The 13,926-nt window shown below is 42.5% G+C and overlaps 1 protein-coding gene across 1 annotated transcript in view; it reads right to left on the reverse strand.

Annotated features, from left to right (window-relative positions):
- DNAH14 (dynein axonemal heavy chain 14) overlaps positions 1-13,926 on the reverse strand; it is a 127,630-nt gene that overhangs the window by 9,356 nt on the left and 104,348 nt on the right. Inside the window, exons 70-79 of the mRNA XM_038761252.1 lie at positions 13,563-13,807; positions 11,398-11,837; positions 10,407-10,605; positions 7,794-8,006; positions 7,175-7,251; positions 5,785-5,941; positions 3,941-4,151; positions 2,755-2,857; positions 1,844-2,071; positions 458-655 (exon numbers count right to left, since the gene is read on the reverse strand). Of these exons, the coding sequence (XP_038617180.1) occupies positions 458-655; positions 1,844-2,071; positions 2,755-2,857; positions 3,941-4,151; positions 5,785-5,941; positions 7,175-7,251; positions 7,794-8,006; positions 10,407-10,605; positions 11,398-11,837; positions 13,563-13,807 (2,071 nt within the window). The remainder of the gene's footprint in view (positions 1-457; positions 656-1,843; positions 2,072-2,754; positions 2,858-3,940; positions 4,152-5,784; positions 5,942-7,174; positions 7,252-7,793; positions 8,007-10,406; positions 10,606-11,397; positions 11,838-13,562; positions 13,808-13,926) is intronic.

Genomic DNA, 13,926 nt, shown 5'->3' on the forward strand with positions numbered 1-13,926 from the left:
ATGCCAATAGCACCACTCCCCAGCCTGCCACATTTTTCAAGAGAAGGAATTTGGCTTGTTGGTATATTGAATTTGATACCGTGTGTTAATTGGTTTTTTGAAGATAGTTGACACTTCTCGATATGCCAAAGAAGGGCTGAGGGGAAATCCCTCAAGCCCCAGAACAGCCCCACCCTCCAAGGGGTCGGGTGGGGGGCTTTGGCCAGGAACCTCCCTGGCCTAGTCAGTCCTGGGGGCAGTTGCCCTTCCATGAGGCTTCAGGGCCCAGCACTCTCTGTGACAAGCCACTGGGATTGGGGTGGGGGGAACCTTCCCACAAGATTTCACAGTGACTAACTCAAAAATGAAATCTGCTTTGTGGGGAGGGGGCGGTGCTGGGGTACCCTGGGTCTCCTTCTCTGATATCTGCCTAGTTAAAATAATTTAGTCTTCCACTTCCAAAACAATTCTTTCGCACCCCATCGCGGGAGAAAGTGAAGTCCTCTTGCAGCACTGCAGGATTGCAAAAATTGTTCAGAATGGTCAATAAGCACCGCCGATCCCAGTGGTCGGTCACTCGGCCTCCATAAACGACTTCTCCAATCAGGTAATGTATTGCGTGCCAAGGGATCTCTGTCTGATTCTCCAAAAGGATTTCCAACATCTTTATGGTAACCTTTTGAGAAATGGGGAACGCTGAGCTGGTCAATTCAAATATGCCTGAACATCCTTTTAACCTCTGTGTGGCGACTCTAATTCCCAGGCAGATAATAACCCGAAAATAAAGATAAAAAAATCAAGTACTGGCAAATGGCAAGTACCGGCAAGTACTGTTATATTCAGTTCCACCTAGCCATCTATGAATTTTTCCACAGAAAAAATGAAGTTCATTCGAAGAGCTCTACAATGGACAATAGGTGGGTTACTCCTCCTTCTAGACTGTGAGCCTGCTGTTGGGTAGGGACCGTCTCTATATGTTGCCAACTTGGACTTCCCAAGCACTTAGTACAGTGCTCTGCACATAGTAAGCGCTCAATAAATACGACTGAATGAATGAATGAAAACTGGTTCACTATTTTCCAGGAATCAAGAGCATGGTCTGGTGAAAGATGCCCAGCTGGGAAAAGCACTTGTTGGAGTCAAAAGAGCTCAGTTCTGGCCCTGGCTGAATCCCTGACAAGCTATGTCTGTGGGCAAATCCCTTATCTTCCTGGGCCTTGGTTTTTCCACTTATAAAATGGGAATGCCTTGTAAGGAGCTGAGGAGGCCTTCAGAAGTGGGGTCCGGTCAGAGGCTAGTTTAATACAAAGGCAATGGACGAACTGGCCTGAGTCCTGCATCTCCAATTGTTTGCCTGCACTGGTGTGGTCATCTGGCTGAGGGGTTCAGAGGAGTTTCTTTGCTTTTGCCTTCTGCCACCCTCTAACTGGCATGGCTTTGCTTCAGAACTGGGTAGCTGAGTGGCAGGATGGTGGATGCAAATGAATTGCTGCTCCTAAAATCCCTTCCATTTCTGCTTCTTTGTAGGCCAGATCTGTCCTGGACCCCTAGAATCCTTAATCCAGTCCTGGAAATTGCCTCAATTAGCCCCACCCTAGGGCAGAACACTCTCCCTTGGATGGGAGATTTTTGCTTTGAGCACAGAAATGGGGACAAGTATGCTGGGAAGCAGGACTTGCCCCTGAGGTTTGGTAAAGGGGTATCCCCTGCACCCTTGCATCTCAGGAATTCAATCTGGCTCAACATTATTGATGCCTCATATACATACCCTAGTGACTGAGGCATCTGCACCCCCTCCATCCCATTTCCACTGCCCAGATCCAACAAGGGGTTGATTAGTGTATCATTAGCCTAGGAGACTTACCTCCAAATCTGCAGCATTAAATTCGTAAGAGATATTCCAGCCTAATGGTCCATACTTTTTTCTTTCATGGATAATTGCATTGAAGAAACACAGACTGAACAAAAGTTTCTTCCACGATGGCCCACAAAAAGGCTTTTCAAAGACTGTTTCTGTTACTTCACCACCACCACTGTATCCAAATGTCTGAAGCAAATTCCCCTTTAATCCCTGGGGAGGTTCCACTGTTATCTGTTAAAGGGACAAAGGGAATTAGTAGCAGATGAAAAAAGAGTTAAGTACCAGATATGCGCACCCCACAATTTGTGTTTAATATGCCAAGTTAGCTAAGTTACCTAAGAGCTTGCAACAGTTGCTGAAAAACGGCATGGCCCAATGGATAGAGCACAGAGCTGGGAGTACCACAACATTACTATTGTAATAATTGCTACAATAAAAATGGCTGTGTGCACACACAAAGTGTAGGACAGGCTACACTTGCTAGAATGTGAGTTTTTCTTAAAATGGTTCATCGGGAATGTAACCCCTAGGTTACAGGACTATATATTGTGATTTTTAATAGGCTGATATTGTTTTGTTAATTTCCTTGCAGGTTTGGAACACATTAGTACAATGTGTGTTTTTTCTTCCAGTGGGAAACTCCACTTCATTTAGAACTCTTAACACTATTTTTACGCAATCATTTAAGAAAGGTACCCAAAGTATAGCAGTATTTATTATAAAGCTCCAGAACCAATATCTAACTGCTATAGAGGCTCTGAATCTCTCGGCTTGTCCCAATCTGGGATTCTATTGCTAAAATAGTCTCTTTCTCCTAGTTTCTCCTGACAAACCCTGCCTGAAGTCAGGAATGTACTGCACCCAATTAGAGACTCAGTTAGCTACTTACTTTTGATTAAACATTCAGTCCTTACCTTAAAACCTTTTTGCAGAATAGCCATAGGGAAGGAACTATCTGGCTTTGAGCTTAACCATAACCTAAATTCAGGATCTATTTTCACATCTGCTTGGCTAAATCTGCAAATATAAACAATTGGTGAATATTTTAACTTGGAAAAACTTGTACAAAGCAAGGCCTTAAGTACCAAAAAGTTTGTTCTAATTGGCTATGTGCAAGAAACTGATGAAAATGTGGCAAGTTTTAGTGCAGAAAACCTGGAATAAAGATTAAAAAAAATAAAAGCATACTTCCAACAAAGTCATATGGAAAACCACATCTCATGACTCTCGTGGGTGGCCACATAAAGAAGGCCTAATGTTTCAAATCAGTGATCAAAATAATGATTCCAGCAAAGAAAATTTTAGAGTGAAAGAGATCATCCCTGTAAAAATGTTTTTTTCCATATAAATTGGCTCTGATGAAAAGTTAAATACAGTACAGGGTAAGGTCAGTAAATGTTTATCAAAAAGAACATTTTTGATCCTAAAAGTTGATAATAATTCTCCTCAGATCCCATATGAAGTAGCAAAATACATTATAGTATGCTTCAAATCAGGACCATAGGAAAATATTTTCAAACTGTGATCATTTTCCGCTAAGAAATTTATAAAATTTCTCAGTTTTACTATTGGATTTTGTGGTTTGAGTAGAAAACTGTTCCCTAGGAATGTTTCGCTGAAAAATCTAATCAAAAACCCAGCAGTGGCTGTAGTAATAATATTGCAACTTCACACAAAATGGCAGTACTCGAAACAACACCAATTCTGATCACTCAGGGGGGCAGATTTGTTAATAGTCATCTCCTTCCTATAACTGTACTAAACTATTTTCACAGCTCTGTTCTTCGGATCTCTCTTCACTGTGAACTCCTTGTGGGCCAGGAATGTGTCTACCAACTCTGTTATATTGTGCTCTCCCAAGAGCTTAGTACCTTGCTCTGCATACAGTAAGTGCTCAATAAATACCATTGATTACTCCAAGCTCTTAGTACAGTGCTCGGCACACAGAAAGTGTTCAGTAAATACAAATGATTGATCTTTTGTATATTTTTCTCATCAAAAGTATAGTATGTGTTCAAACTTATTTCATATTTATCATTCCATTTTGCAACTGGTATAATTATATTCCTTGCTCTGGGCAAATACACAAAACGCACTTACGAATCAACAATGCTGCAAAGCCTGGGCATAAATGATGCTGCAAGATGGCAGTTCTGGAGGAAAACCCATTGTCCACTCTTTATCTGTGCCTTAAATATCAGGTCTTCTGCCTTCTCTGCCTGGCCCCGGCCCAAAGACACCATAGTCACGTGCTGGGTGTTTCCCTTCAGCTCTTGTGCGAAACGTAGAAGGTGAGTGGTGGGGTCTATCCCTGTGCAACAAAATGGGGTTAACTGTTGGTCTCAAGAAACAGAAATTTCCTCTCAATAAAGATTTTTCATATATCCCACCTTTATTATTAGATACTATAAGGGTAATGCTGAGGCTCAATCACTTCATCCTTCACTGCAAAAGTCCAGAGTTTTTCAGCTAGGTGTACAAGGTGAAGGGGCCACCGAAAGCCAGTTAAGAGGTCCGGCAGCAAGCAGGAGCAGCAGTGTCAGCTTTGGCCACTGCTAAGCTGCTTCTTGCTCAGTGAGAACTTCAAGAGAGCCCAGCATGACGCAGAGCGGCTGGCCAGGGCAGAAGAGGCGGTTTCCTCTGTCTCTGCCTCTGCCAGCTCCTCCAAGACCTGTGCCCTTGCTTGGAGCACAGCAAAAAGACAACCTGAAGCTCCAACAGCACTTTTTCTTCATACTTGCTATAGTGTGTGTGTGTGTGTGTGTGTGTGTGTGTGTGTGTGTGTGCGTGCGCGCGCGCACGTGCGCGGGGGAGATGGAGGGGGGACATGTGCAGAGCTGCCTGGGTGTATGATGGGTCCTGGGGGCACATTCGGGTGAAATGTTGAGGCCACATGGAGCATTGGTTCAAAAAATTTTTGCAGGAGCCACTTGGTGAATTTGGGAACTCGCTCCCTCCTGCCCCGCTCCCACGTCCTCATCCAAATAGCTCTTCCAGTCCCAGAGCAAGAGACGTGCATGCATGGGTTAGGCAATATTCGGGAAGCTTTGACCCTGACATAAATGAAGGTAAATCCTCTGTTCAAACTCTTTCTTATGATTATATAAAACTAGCAATGTTTAACTATACTGGCAGGGGATAAATGGGCTAAATTGAAGCTTTTATGATGGCATTGTTAATGCTGCATTTCACATTACTGTATACTTCATTGTGTACTTCACTGTACCTAGATCTCATCTCTCTGGCTGCCAAGCTCTTGCCCATGTCCTGCCTCTGGCCTGAGACACCCTCCCCCTTCATATCTGACAGATGATCACTCTCCCCACTGTCAAAGCCGTATTAAAAGCACATCTCCTCTAAGAGGCCTTCCCTGACTAAGCCGTTATTTCCTCTTCTCCCACTCCTTTCTGCATCACTCTTGCACTTGGACTTACACCCTTCATTCAACCTTCTCTCAGCCCCACAGCCCATATATACATATCTGTAATTTATTTATATTAATGTCTGTGTCCCCCTCTAGACTGTTAGCTCACTGTGGGAAGGGAACATGCCTACCAACTCTGTTATAATGTACACTCCCAAGCCCTTAGTACAGTGCTCTGCCCAAGGTAAGCACTCAATAAATATGACTGATTGATATCGTTGGAGAAACTTTGGAAGATACTCTACTGTTGAATCATTTGAATGTTGCTAGATGATTTGCCTTCTAATGGATGGGAGGGCCCTGTAAATTGTATTGCCACCTTTCTACCCCGGGCTAAAGATAAAATTGAATTGATAATAGAACGAGTTCTGTACATATGTGGACTCAAAAGTTTAAATCAGTCCTACTGCTGGGGAGAGGGGAGATATTGATTTCAATCACTGTTTAAGGAACTAATCCATTTTATTACTGACTTAGTGGCATCCCCTAAATATGTAACACATGTTTATATATTGCTTACCATGAGAATGAATAAATATTAATGGAGTGCTGGCATTGGATTCTTTATATACATCCTTCAAATTAATTCCAGCAGTATAAACATATTTATTTCCTAATTTCTCTTCAACAAACTTCCGGACTGCTCTAGTTAAGCATTCTGGTTTGAGGATTTTTATCTAAGAATAAAATATAAAAATAACCCCGCAAAAGAAATGAATCAGATTGAAAGTGAGAGGAATATCATCTATGTTAAAGAAACAACCCAAAACTCCAAAACATCCACATTTCAAATCCAGTACCTCCAAGCAGTACGGGAAGCAGTACGACACAGTGAAAAAAGCATGGGCCCAGGAGTCAGAGGGGCTGGGTTTTAATCCTGGCTCCACCACCTGCCTGCTGTGTGACCTTGGGCAAGTCACAACTTCTCTGTGCTTCAGTTTTCTCAACTATAAAAACCTGTTCTCTCTCCTACTTAAGACTGTGAGCCCCATGGGTTAAAGGGAATGGGTCTGACTAATAAACTTGTATCTACCTCAGCACTTAGAACGGTGCCTGGCACACAGTAAATACCATTAAAAAACAAAAGGACCAAAAAAAGGACCATCTGTGACCCTGTAGAAATTTATAGAAGTCCTCCCCAGCCCCATCCCCGATACATACTATTATAGTGGGCGAAGAAGATGAGGGGGGGAAAAAAAGAATTAAGAAAGCAATTACCTGAAAAGGAGAAATAAAATTTAAATTTTCAGACTGCCACAGAATAGACTACACAGACTAAGACACATAGTACCTGCATATATAATTTTAAAAAATCATATGCAAGCACATATTTCACAACCCTGGAGGTAGTCCTTGCACATCACTTGCACTGGTGTATCTCACATTAGTCAAACACTGTTTTATCTGGTTGAGAGAGCACTAGGCCAGGTTTTAATTCCTGATTTTTCATGCTCTCCCTTTGGTTATCTCACATTAGTCAAACACTGTTTTATCTGGTTGAGAGAGCACTAGGCCAGGTTTTAATTCCTGATTTTTCATGCTCTCTCTTTGGTTATCTCACATTAGTCAAACACTGTTTTATCTGGTTGGGAGAGCACTAGGCCAGGTTTTAATTCCTGATTTTTCATGCTCTCTCTTTGGTTTATATTCATATGTGAATCTCTGTCACTTTGGGAATGGTGTTGGAGGTAGGGAAGAGGGCAATGGCAGAGGAGGCTGTTCAGGTAAACTGTGCAGCACTGCTTACAGAACTGGCATCATCCCAGTAGCCTTGTCTATCAGTCCCTGTCCCCTGTAAAACGTGACTATTAGCAAAACCAGTTTTAAAAAGTGGTAAAGTTATAAAAACCTGGTAAATTTAGCATCACTAAAATATTTAGCAAATTAATGTTTCAAATTATGCATCTTACCAAGATAAGTTTTTGAAAAGAAGTTAGTTTCTCCCAAGGGAAGTTAACGACATTACATTTTTCTTCTGACTGTTCTTCTAAATACATTTTAGGAAAAAAAAACAACAGGTATTACTTGGCAGATCAAAAAAGAGCATGAGCTGTGTTGTAGCAAGAGAGGGAGGAGGTAAGAGGGAGCCAGCTCACAGAGAGCCTTGAAGCTGAAGTTTTACTTTGGATGAGAAGTAACAGGGTAACTGGCAATTTCTGAGAAGGGTTGTAACCTACTCTAACCAGTAATTTGAAATGATAGCTACTTTTTTTCTTGCAGGCTGCCCTCCCTCCCATTTCAGATTATGAAGCAGCATGGCATAGTGGATACAGCCTGGGCGTCAGAAGGGCATGGGTTCTAATCCCTGGCTCCACCACTTATCTTCTGTGTGACCTTACACAAGTCACTTCACTTCTCTGTGCCTCAGTTACCTCATCTGTAAAATGGAGATTAAGGCTGTGAGCCCCACATGGGACAGGAGCTGCGTCCAATTCGATTTGCTTGTATCCACCCTGGTACTTAACATAGTGCCCAGCACATGTAATAACAATAATACCATTATTACTGTTATTATTATTTCTTTATTACCTTGCTTTGATGGAAATGATGTAGAAGTGAAAGGTGTGTTCATTACACGATATGTACTTTCACTATTCCAAAAATGCTCCCACTGTGGAATATTCGATAAAAGCGATTTACACAAGAGAGAAAAAGGTTCCATGTAACAGCTGATATACTGACACTGCTTCCACTTGGATTCAGAGAGCCAAACATGTTGAATTTTATATATTCCTAATAAATCTAATGAGAGAAAGAAAACAGTATATTAACCCCTTGATTCTAGGGTTGTTACCCCAAAGAAAGATGAATACAGTCAATTAATTAAAAAATGGATTATCTACATTGCATTATTATAAGAGATATTAGTCACTTAAAATATTATAATACAGACTACAAAATTATATTATAAATAACAAATTGTGCTTTGCAGAGTTGTGTCATATTGGCATTCATGGATTTACACACATATAGATGCAAACACAGACATGAGCGCGCACACACACACACACACACGGGTGTCAGAATGTGGGAAAGCATGAGAGGAAGTGGGAAAGCATGAGAGGAAGTGGGATCCAGAAGCAACAGAGTATGGACGTAAGGGAGCATGGGGGGAAAGAGAGTCTCTACAGAGACAATGAGGGGAAGGAGGGGAAAGAAGAACAAAGTGAAGGCTGGGGAGTGGGGACAGGATAGTGGCCCTCAATTGTGGGCTACGATGGGGAAGAAGTCAAGAGGGATACAGAGATGGGAAGGGAAAAGAGGGAAAGATGGAACAAATGGGGGAAGAAATGGAGATGCAGAGAGCTTAGCTCTGTCTATACACACCGACCTGGAAAGGAAGAGGTCCCCAGAGAAAATCTCCCAAAATTTAACTTACTTTAGAAACAATCTCTACAAAAGCAGGGTTACTTCAAACCAAATTCACCACTCATAGCATTTCGCTCCCAGGGAGGGTGGTGATTTGTTGCGGCAGTTTAATAAGCCTGGGAAGGACAACTGAAAAATCTTGTGGCCAGGATGAAAAACAGGATTGAAGGATCAATGGATTAAGCTGCTTCAATTAGAATTCTCTTAACGCATGCTTCCATGAGCCTGCTTCATTTTAAACTCACATTCTACACAAATAAGTCTGTTTACTATGAATTTGAGGAAACAAAAGTTCATGGTGGTTTTTCAACCTCATGAAACTTCCCATGGATATTAAAGGAAAGATGAGAAGGATGCCCTCCTTCTTCTACCTGTCATTTACCACCAAGACCAAAATGCTTTAAGTATTGGTGCTAAATAATTAAGAACTTAGCAAAAAAAATTACAGATTATTTCACTGGTGCTTGGAGAAATTTTACAGTTATCATTAGTTACAGGACTACTGCATCAGTCTCCTTGCAGACCTCCCTGCCTTCTTTATCTCTTCCCGCTCCAGTCCATACTTGACTCTATTGCCCAGACCGTTTTTTTCCCCCGGAAAAATCATTCAGTCCCTATCTTCCCACACCTCAAAAACCTCCAACGATTGCTTATAATAATAATAATGATGGTATTTGTTAAGCGCTTACTATGTGCAAAGCACCGTTCTAAGCACTGGGGGGATACAAGGTGATCAGGTTGTCCCACGTGGGGCTCACAGTCAATCCCCATTTTACAGATGAGGTAACTGAGGCACAGAGAAGTTAAGTGACTTGCCCAAAGTCACACAGCTGACAAGTGGCGGAGCCGGGATTAGATCCATGACCTCTGACACCCAAGCCCAGGCTCTTTCCGCAGAGCCACGCTGCTTCTCTGCAATCACCTCTGCATCAAACAAAAACTCCTTACCATTGTCCTGAAAGCATCCAATCGGCTCTCTCCCTCCTACCTCACCTGGCTGATCTCCTACTACAGTCCCATCTGCAGATACTGCTCCTCTATCGTCAACCTACTCAGAACCTCAATCTCATTTATCCCACTGCTCACCCCTTGCCTACATCATCCCTTGGAGTGGAACTCCCTTCCCCTTCATATCTGACAGCTGACTATTCTCCCCACCTTCAAAACCATCATCAAATCCCATCTCCTCCTAGATGCCTTCCCAGACTAAATCCTCATTTCCTTCCTCTACTCTACCCTCTGTGTGACTCTGCACTTGGCTGTTTACCTCTTAAGCATTTTTATAGTCAACCCAGCCCTGGACCATCTACATACATATCCTCGCACTCTATTTCCCCTATCTGTAATTTATTTTAACATCCGTCTCCGCCCATAGGGATCGTGTCTTCCAATTCTATTGCACTGCATTGAGAAGCAGTGTGGCTCAGTGGAAAGAGCACGGGCTTTGGAGTCAGAGGTCATGAGTTCGAATCCTGGCTCTGCCACATGTCTGCTGTATGACCTTGGGCAAGTCACTTAACTTCTCTGAGCCTCAGTTACCTCATCTGTAAAATGAGGATTAAGACTGTGAGCCCCACGTGGGACAACTTGATCCCACTGTATCCCCCAGTGCTTAGAACAGTGCTTTGCACATAGTAAGTGCTTAACAAATGCCATCATCATCATCACTGTACTTTCCAAGTAAGTGCTTATTACGGCGTCCTGCACATAGTAAGTGCTCAATAAATGCCACTGATTGTCAAAGCTTGTCTGAACTGAGAGAAACTCACTCACCAACATTTTCAGGCTGGGATTGGGTTTCCCACATGTGTGTTAATATGCCAGAGTACAGGAAAATGTTCCATTCTACTTCCGGTAGACCTTCAAGCTCATTCTGGCCTTGAATTCCATCACCGTGACTTTTCATTATTGTAGTACAGAGCAAAAAGGAGAAGCACAGTTTGTTCTTTATAAATAGAGCCGATGAAACTATCTAAAAGGAAAAACCCAAAGGTTAGATTAATGCAGTAAAAAAGTAGTTTTGGGAAACACCAGTGGCATGCAGTGGATGTAAGGCTGCCAGGGAGAGTGTCATTACTGCATCGTGGTGGGAAAAAGGGAAGAAGAACTTTGGTACTTCCAAGAACCCAGATGCTTGGAGGAGTGGAGGAGCAGAGGGAGCAGAGAGCCTTCCTCCACCTCCGACCATCATCTAGAAGGAGCTCAGGGCAGGAATCCCCCTCCCCTCTTAAGCCGCTGTAGTCAGGAGACGAATGGTGATTTGTGCGGGCCCTCAGCTATTTTCACCCTCCATTACAAATTGTATTTTTGGGTGTGACTGTGACGTCATGCAAAAGTACAAGAGAGTGTTGGAAAGGAAACACTGGGAACAGATACTTGAACATTTATATAGATCACTTTTTTTCCCCAATGTGCTTTCAGATTCCTTCTCCCATTTTTGTCCTCGAAAGATCCCTGTGAGTAGGGAAAGGCAGATTCTTCCCATTTTATGGATCAGTAAATGGAAGCACAGAGAGGTTAAGTCACTTGCACAGCATGACATGAGATTATATGGTTTAGCTGCTCCAACAAGGACTAAAGTAAAATGATCTCCTAGGATGAAAATCCATAAAGTTGCAAAGAATTGGAAACACGTAGATGGCATTTGATGATGACGATGATGAAGTGCTTAGTACAGTGCTCTGCACACAGTAAGCACCCAATAAATACCACTAATTACGCGCTGCAAACTGACATTAGTAAACACTCAAGGAGAGAGACTCACCTGGTACACATTTTCTGTCAACAAGTCAACTGAACTTTTAATATGCTTGTTAAAATTATCCATCTCATTTGTGACTTCTTTCTGGAATCCTCCAGCATCTTGCAGTTCCTGTTTGCTAAGTGTTTGTACTGTTCCGAGTGCAGAATGTGAAGTCAATGAAAAATGCTGCACTTGGTCCTTACCCATTGCCTTTATGGTTTCCCCAAAGACCTGGTGAAACCAGTCCAGGGAGAATTGGTACATATAGTTGATCTGAACAAGGTCTGCCACTACAAAGTAGAGCAATGCACCACGAGTAGCAATGGGGAGAAAGCTTTCGCGTATTCGCTCAAATTCTCTCTCAGCTTTCTCTGACACTTTGACACGTTCTGAAATCTCTTTGGAGGTTATTTTGGATTTTTTCAAGTTATCAATGAGATCCTCATCATCCAATATGTGCCCTAAAAGAGAATGAAAGGTTTACTCAAGAAAATGCTGTTACAATATCATTTCCTCTGCTTCCCTCTTTTAGGAACCTCTTATATTTTTTTGGATAGTGGGTCTTTTATTTAGCCTCATTTATAATTACAGCATTCTCTTTGCTCCCAAATATATAGACTGTAAGCCACCCTGTAGAATAACTCAATGTAGGTGCCCTTTTATTAATACATTTATTATTTCTTTAAGATCATTATTTAGCCAAAGTGAGGTAGGCAGCAGTGGGGTAGGGGTGAGAAGGCAGGGTCTAAAATTGGACAAGGTAAAGGGGCAAGGTTTGGTGGGATTCAAAGAGGCTCTGTGAGGGGCCACATAATGGGCTGGGTTTTAAGTAGGATCACAGTCAGAGGGGTGAACAGAAGACAGAAAACTCGGTGTCAAGGGGAAGAATGAGGGAGAATCGGAACTTTAGATTTTACTCTGAATGGTCTTTGAATCATTATGTTTCTTTGGGGATGGTTTCAGAGTTGCAAGGGTTGTAACTGTATGGGCCTGGGTCCAAATCCTTCCCAGGAGACTAGGGAAGAAAAAACATTCCTGTATAGCAGCCAATGGGTGGCTCTAGCCCACTGACTGATTCTAATCAGCCTTCCCTACCAGATACCGGTCTCCAATGGACTTATGGATATGCTGCGGTAACTCCCCACTGGCTTTGAGCCTATTGAGGATAGAGTCGAGACCACTGCCCACGGGGGCCGCTGAATGAATTCTTGGCAGAATCAGAGCCTGGGGGGATGGAAGCAGTGCCTTAAGTTAAAGCAATTGCACTTTTGCCTCAGACACACCTCTTACTCTCACTGTGACAGTTTGCAGGAGAGCATATTGCTATGTGTGGCCTGCCACTCATGTGGGGAGTTAGTAAACCCCTTCTAACCAAAAATAACATCCATCCCTTGTGTCCAGGGGGCTCTTGCCACATTAAGCAAGCAACACTTACCTGCAATAGGCAATAGTCAGTCAGACAATCATATTTACTGAGCACTTACTGTGTGCAGAGAACTTGAGCTTGGGAGAGTACAGTAAAACAGTAAACAGACACATTCCCTGCCTGCAACAAGCTTACACTCTAGGGGAGGCTTGGGAGAGTAAAATATAACAGAGTTGGTAAACACATTCCCATCATGCTCTCCCAAAACTGGCCCAAGCAGAGCTTCCTAGCCATAGCACCTCAGAGAGCTTGAGAAGTAAGGGAAGCCAGAGAAATCATCTGGATTAGGGATATCTTCTGGATTAGGGACTGTCTCTATGTGTTGCCAATTTGTACTTCCCAAGCGCTTAGTACAGTGCTCTGCACATAGTAAGCGCTCAATAAATACGATTGATTGATTGATTGATTGATATATTGGCTGAGGGTAAAAGAAGGATAGAGATGAAGAAAAAGACAGACTGCTCCTTTCCCATTTTCAGTACTCTATTGAAATTGCCTGTTAAAATATTTTTCAATTCTGTAACATCTGAAACCAAAACATAACCCTCTATATCTCAGTTTCACAAGCAGGAGAAGCAACTTCTTAAGATGTGGCATTTTTCCAAGGACAACCATAAAATACCCATGTGAGGAATTCTTAAATGAACATAGAGAGCAACTGTCAGTAGCTTCACTGAATACGGACATTATCCTATTTATGAATTGGCCCTGCCCTTCCTTCAGAGATGTTCTGAGGATTTCAGCAACTTTCTTGTCTTACCTTTTGTGCTTTGCAGCAAATTCAGTGACCTGTCCTCTAGTTCTCGCAGGGATAGAAGGTCAGCAGAAATGCTTTCCAGTAACTGGTAACGCTCTTCCTCTAAGTGGGGCACTTCTTGAATTATTACAGTGGACAAAAGTTGGTCTTGTAATCCTTGGAACGTTACAGTGAAGTTGATCATAGTAACCAAGTTATAAACTGATGGAAGAAAGTGAGGATTGGCTATTTCAGTAGTTAGGTACAATCTGAAACAAAAAAAGAACATAACCAGGGATGCGTAGACAATCAGTGAATATGTTCTCCTACAGCTTACATATGATCGATATTGCAGAGGAGGTGAAATGATCAGGACACCAGGGCCTTG

Source organism: Tachyglossus aculeatus, chromosome 19, assembly GCF_015852505.1.
Source record: "Tachyglossus aculeatus isolate mTacAcu1 chromosome 19, mTacAcu1.pri, whole genome shotgun sequence".
Classification (NCBI taxonomy): domain Eukaryota; kingdom Metazoa; phylum Chordata; class Mammalia; order Monotremata; family Tachyglossidae; genus Tachyglossus; species Tachyglossus aculeatus.